Source organism: Marmota marmota, unplaced genomic scaffold (genome assembly GCF_001458135.2).
Source record: "Marmota marmota marmota unplaced genomic scaffold, marMar, whole genome shotgun sequence".
Classification (NCBI taxonomy): domain Eukaryota; kingdom Metazoa; phylum Chordata; class Mammalia; order Rodentia; family Sciuridae; genus Marmota; species Marmota marmota.
Genome location: NW_025999880.1, coordinates 11,212,119 through 11,218,592, shown reverse-complemented (window position 1 = coordinate 11,218,592; position 6,474 = coordinate 11,212,119). Strand labels below are relative to the sequence as shown.

At 38.8% G+C, this 6,474-nt stretch overlaps 1 protein-coding gene across 1 annotated transcript in view; it reads left to right on the top strand.

Moving 5' to 3' along the window:
* The first annotated feature begins 4,865 nt into the window (after positions 1–4,865).
* Luc7l3 (LUC7 like 3 pre-mRNA splicing factor) overlaps positions 4,866–6,474 on the top strand; it is a 23,276-nt gene continuing 21,667 nt past the window's right edge. The window contains 1 exon segment of the mRNA XM_048787284.1: positions 4,866–4,871. Within this exon segment, the coding sequence (XP_048643241.1) occupies positions 4,866–4,871 (6 nt within the window).

The window sequence follows — 6,474 nt, the reverse complement described above, 5'->3', positions numbered from 1 at the left end:
CCCCCCCCGCCCCCGCAGTTGCTGTCAAAATATAAGGAAACAGTTAAACAAATGGACTTTTTATTTTTATTATTATTTTTTTTCAATTAGAATTTTATAGTTACCCATAGTAGTTCGGTTCATCCCTGCAAACTCATACATGCATGCATGGAAATCGATTTCAGTTCATGATCCACCCTCCTGCCCCTCTCTCTAACAGACTTTTAAAGAAAATTAGTTTCTTACTTTAAAAAAATATTTATTTATTTTTTATAGTTGTAGATGGACAGCACGAATTTATTTTATTTATTTTTTATGTGGTGCTAAAGATTGAACCTGGTGCCTCACATGCTAGGCAAGCACTCTGCCACTGAGCTACAGCCCCAGCCGCTTGCTTTTTTAAAATAAAATTTCCCTTTTGCGGTGCAAGAAAACAAGTTGGTGTTGGATGAGTCCTTATACCTTTTTAAAAAGGTGAATTTGTCTGAAATTGTTCTTAATAGAACTCATCCTGGAAGATATTTGGGATTCCTGCATTTGTCATTGATTTCTATGGGACTGAATCCTGCAGATTTTTTTTTTTTAAACATATGGTCTCCTCCCCTCTTGTCCCATAGGTGTATAAGAGTAACTTTTTGTTATTTGAGTCTATTTACTCCTTTTGTCACAGTGAAGTAACTTTCACTTAAAAATAAATAAATAACTACCTGACCCCCTCCCCCAATGAATTCAGGACCTTGAGTATGGGAGGCAAGAACTCTACTATGGAGCTGCATCCCCAGCCCCTTAAATTTTTCTTTATTTTTACATTTTTGGTACCTGGGATTGATTTGTTACTGAGGGGCACTTAACCACTGAGCCAATCCCCAGCCTTTTTTATATTGAGACAGGGTATTGCTAAGTTGCTTAGGGCTTGCTAAGTTACCTAGACTGGTCTTGAATTTAGCAACCCTGCCTACAACCTCCCAAGTCATTGGGATTACAGGTGTGGGTGCTGCACCTTGCTCAAAAATTTTTTTAACCACCCAACTGAACCTGTTTATTTGCTGTGCCAAGTATTGAACCCAGGGCCTCCTGCCTTCAAGGCAGGCCCTCTACCACATCCCCAGCCCTAACTCAGCTTTTCAGTCTAAACTTTATAAAGGGTAGAAAAAAAGAATATTAATGATTCAGCTGGGATATAAAAAGGGCATTTACATATTTAAAGAGAAAAAGGTGTTTTTGATTACATTACTCATGAACTAGACCAACATTATCTTTCTATTCTCAGTTTTGAATGCATGTTGTGAAGAAATTTTCAAGTGGTAGTTTATGACTTTGCAATGGTGAGACTTAAGAACTGCGATTTAGGTTTTATGTCATCTCAGCAATAATCTGCTTCTCAGTTTTAGTGTCTTTCATTGATTTTAACTTCATGCCTTTAATGACAGGTTGCAATTTATTCTAGATTTAAGAATTCAAGTCAGTCACTTGCATTTCAGATTCATGTCTGTAGGGAAAAGGATGGTGGTGACAACCAAGCACAAAAGCACATGGCCTTTTCTAAATAGTGGAATTATTGTAGTGTATGATCAACCAAGGGAAGTGCTTAATTTCACTTCAGGGTCATTTACATATTCTTATGCTGCTGGCTGTTAATGTTAGTTTTGGACCCATGGACAAACTCACCATGTGCCATAAAGGATTCACCATCACAGGATTCACCATCACTGTAGCTTCATGTTTTAGAATATTTTTGCATTCCTATTCTATCTGAAAAATTTTCTTTGCCACATTTGCACTAGATGGGAAAAGATACTTCAGTTGGGTGGGATCCTAGGGTTAAATAAATGCCAAAAGAAAGAAGCAACAGTATATTAAAAGTTCATTTGCTGTGATATCTATAGACGCTTAACAGTCAACACGGAAACTTTACTTTTAAAAGTAATCCCTATAAGGGCCAGGGATGTGTGTCAGCAGTAGAGAGATTGCCCAGTATTCCCAGGGCACTGGGTTCCATCCTCAGCACTGCATAAAGAAAAAGAAAAAAAACTAGTAGTCCTCAGAACCCTGAGAGCTCCGGAGGTTGAAGCAGGCAGGAGAATTTCAAGTTCCAGGCCTGCCTCAGTGACTGAGACCCTGTCTCCAAAAAATAGGAGCGGGGGTAACTGAGGATATAACTCACTGGTAGAGCACCACTGGGTTCGATCCCCAGTACAACAAAATTAATATATAATCTAGTTCATAGACTGTTGTATTTGACTGGCCTGTGTAATTCATTTTAAATGCAGATTTCTGTCCCTCAGCTCCCAGAGAGTCTGATTGTGTAGGACTGAGGGGAAGATGTGTACAATTAGATTTTATTCTATTTTATTTATTTGGTACTTGGGATGAACACAGGGACCCAAACTCTGAGATAACATCCCCAGCCCTTTTTATTTTTTATTTTGAGGTAGGTACTCCCTAAGTTGTTCAAAGCCTTGCTGAGTTTCTGAGGCTGGCTTTGAACTTGTGATCTTCATGCCTCAGCCTCCTGAGGCCCTGTGCATCATCGCACCCAGCATTTTACTTGTTATTTTGAGATGGGGACAGGGTCTTTCTGAGTTGCCGAGGATGGTCTCCAACTTGCCATTCTCCTGCCTCAGCTGGGATCCCTCACTGGAATTACAAGTGTGCATCACTGTGCCCAACTTCTTATTGGTATTTTTGCATTAAGCAGTTTGTGTCTGCTATGGTTGGTATTCCCAAATGACCACAGTAATGAAGAAAGCATATGATTTTGACTGTCTAGGATGAGCAACTTTCAGTTAGGTTCCACGTGGAAAGAATTTCAGTATTTGTCAGAGAAAGCATTTTAAAGTCTGGTGTGGAAACAAGGTGCATTGGTGCACACCTGTAATCCTGATGACTAGGAGGCTAAGGCAGGAGGATAGAAAGTTTGAAATTAACATGGGCAATTTAGTGAGACTGTCTCAAAAGAAAAAAAAAGGCATGGGGATCTAGCTCATTGGTACAGTGCCCTGGGTTCAGTCCCCAGAACAGGGGAAAGGGACAGTCTTGTTGGTAGCTTTTAGTAGTTTGTATGTAATATATTAACAGGGATTTTATAGGGATTGAGGTTTTTACATTCTAAATCTTAACCTGAAAGTGAAATTACTTAACTACTGACTTATCTCTGATTTTAATCATACCTGAAATGAGATTTTGTCACTTATCAATTTCAAGCATAATCTCTCTTCAGTGAAGGTTTAGTAATTTATGAAGGTAATTGAACTAAAAACTTTTTTTTCCTAAGATCTCTGACTGGGTGTAGTAGTGTGTGCCGGAATCCTGGCTACTCAGGAGGCTGAAGCAGAAAGATCGCAAGTTCTGGCCAGCCTGGGCAATTTATTTAGTAAGATGCTGACTCAAAATTATAAATGAAATTAAGGGGACTGGGGATATAGCTCAGTTGGCAAACTGTTTGCCTCACATGCACAAGGCCTTGGGTTCAATCCCCAGCATCACTTAAAAAAAAAAAGATAGAAAGAAATTAAAAGGGCAGAGGATGTAGCTCAATGATAGAGGTGGTAGAGCTTCCCTGGGTTCAACCCCCAGTTACTTGCCACCCCCAAAAATCTTGAAATGTTATCAGATACTGTTAACACTGAAAAGCTTAGAAAACTTCTCATTTTCACTTGTGAACCTTTTTTTCCTAGTTCATCTTAAAAAAGAGTTCAGAATTTGGGAGGGATACTTGGAAGTACAAAATAAGTAATTACAGTGTATGACATCTACTATAAGCATTTTACTAGATAATTTTGATTCAGAGAATCATCAGAATGTTCTGTTAGAAATGTAGGTAATGCCTTATTCTATAGTACATGGTAGGTATTTCTCCGAGCTTGCTAGTAGTTTATGTGTTACATAACTGTTGATTACTTTTCACCCCTAAGAAATGGAGAATCAGAGAGAATATTATAATGAATTCTCCATGTACTTTGAACCAGTTTAACAATATCAACACATGGCTAAATTATTTCCTCTATATATTTGATGCCCTCCATTATTTTGAAGCAATTCTGTCACTTCAACCTATGTCTATTTCTAAAAAATAATTACTTTTAAAAATATTAAGATCTTTGGCCGGGTATGGTGGCGCATGCTTGGGAGGCATGAGGCAGGACAATCAAAAGTTTAAAGCCAGCCTCAGCAATGGCAAGGCACTAAGCAACTCAGTGAGACCCTGTCTCTAAAAAATAAAAATAAAAGGCAAGGGATGTGGCTCAGTGGTTGAGTGCCTCTGAGTTCAATTCCTGGTACCAAAAAAAAGTGTGTGTGTGAGAAAAAACCACAATACTAGTATTGAAAGGAAAGTATTAAAATATTTTCATAGTATTTGTTTTGTGGCTTTAGGAAAAATGTGGGTTTTTTTTTTTTTCTATGTAGCTCATCACTAGTCTTGATTTCCACACAAATACTGAAGGCAACTTGAATTGTGGAAATTTCTATATTTGTTCATCCAACAAAAAAATGTATTACTCTTAGGGTAGATAATAGACTAGTATAAATACAGCACTTCACCCTAGAAAGCCATTAGTGTGGCCATGGATATGAAGGAGTAAATATGCATTCATATCAGTATCCCAGTGTGTGGCTGGGAGTGTAGCTAATTGGTAGAGCATTTTAGTGAGGGCCTGGTTTTGATTCCCTACATGGCAAAATAATAATAGTAGTAAGTACGACAATAGGGAAAAGAAAGCCCACAGGAAAGGGCCATGAAACACAGACTCTGGTGAATACTCAGGAGGGGCCTCTCTACATTTAGTGAATCTTGTACACCAGGACCAGAAGGATTAGTGGGAATTAGCCTGATCGAGTGAGAAAGAAGGCAGATGTTAATTAATAGCCTCAAGAAAGGGATGAGCATGAAGGTCAGTGAATTTGGGTAATTATGGATAATGTAGATAACTGGAGCCTCTATTTTTGTTGGCTGGGGAAGTATGGATTCAGACAGGAATCTATGAATGGTGGGTTTTAGTTTAGGTTTTTTTTTTTTTTTTTTGGTGCTGGGGATTGAACTCAGGGAGGGCCTTGTGCATGCAAGGCAGGCACTCTATATCCCCAGCCTTTGTTTTGTTTTTGTACCAGGGATTGAACCCCAGAGTTGCTTAACCATTGACCCTATCCAGCCCCTTTTGTTTATTTTGAGACAGGGTCTCACTAACTTGCTTAGGGCCTCACTAAGTTGCTGAGGCTAATCTTCAACTTGTGATCCTCCTGTCTCAGCCTCCTGAGTTGCTAGTATTACAGGCTTTCGCTGCTATTCACAGCACAAATCTGGTTTTCGATGATTTTTTATATAAGCCTTGATAAAGTTTGAACTTTTACTTTGGGAAGCAATGCTTCTAAGCAACAAGAGATTTTTACTGTCTAGCTGCTGTGGAAAATTGAAATTTTAACTGAAATTTCTCAGGCAATAAGGAGAGAGTGAACCATGACTACAAAGTAATATGTAAAAAAACCCTGAAAATAGCATGATCATGGTATAGCAGAAACAAAACTACATGCCATTGGGGACTTGTCACAGATTCATTTATTAAAACCTTCTCTTTGGTGTTTCTTTTTGAAGGGGGGCAGGTAACTGAGGATTAAACTCAGAGGCACTCACCCACTGAGCCACATCCCAGCCCTATTTTGTATTTAGAGACAGGGTCTCACTGAAAGCTAAGTGCCTCACCAATGCTGAGGCTGGTTTTGAACTCGCGATTCTCCTGTCTCAACCTCCCCAGCCACTAGAATTAGAGACACGCACCACTGCCCCCAGCTGGTGCTTCTTTGAGAGGGGGGGGGGGACTTCAACTCCTTTAGCTATAAAGAAAATACCTGCTTCTAAAGAGTTGTTGTCAGAATTAAATCATTCATTAATGGTAAATGAAAGGCTACAGGTAAAAGGTGTTCATTTTTATTTTACCAGTAAAATTTCCGTTTATTTTAAATTAAACATATAACAGTTGAGGTATTACAATAATACTTTGTAACTGTCCTAAAATATATAATGTATTAGGGAATTGTTTTCACCTTTTTTTTTTTTTTCTTTTTTGGTATTATAAATGAACCAAGGGGCGTTCTACACTAAGCTACACCCCTAGCTCTTATTATTTTTTGGAGACTGGGTCTGGCTAAGCTGCCTAGACTGGTCTGGAACTTGGGATTCTTTTGCCTCAGCCTCCTGAGTTGCTAAGTGTGTGCTGTACCCAGCTTACTTAACTATTTTTATGTTTTCCTTCTGAATTTTTACCAAAATATATGTGCTTACTGTATTCAAACATAACAAAGAAGATAGTAAATAGTGCCCAGCACAGTGACACATTCCTAATAATCCTAGCTGCTACAGAGGTTGGCTTAGGAGGATTGCAAATTAGAGGCCAGTCTGGGCAACTTAGCTAGACCCTGTCTCAAAATAAAAAAAATAAAAGGGCTGGGGATGTGGGGATGTAGCTCAATGCTAGAGTGCCCTTGGGTTTGATACCCATT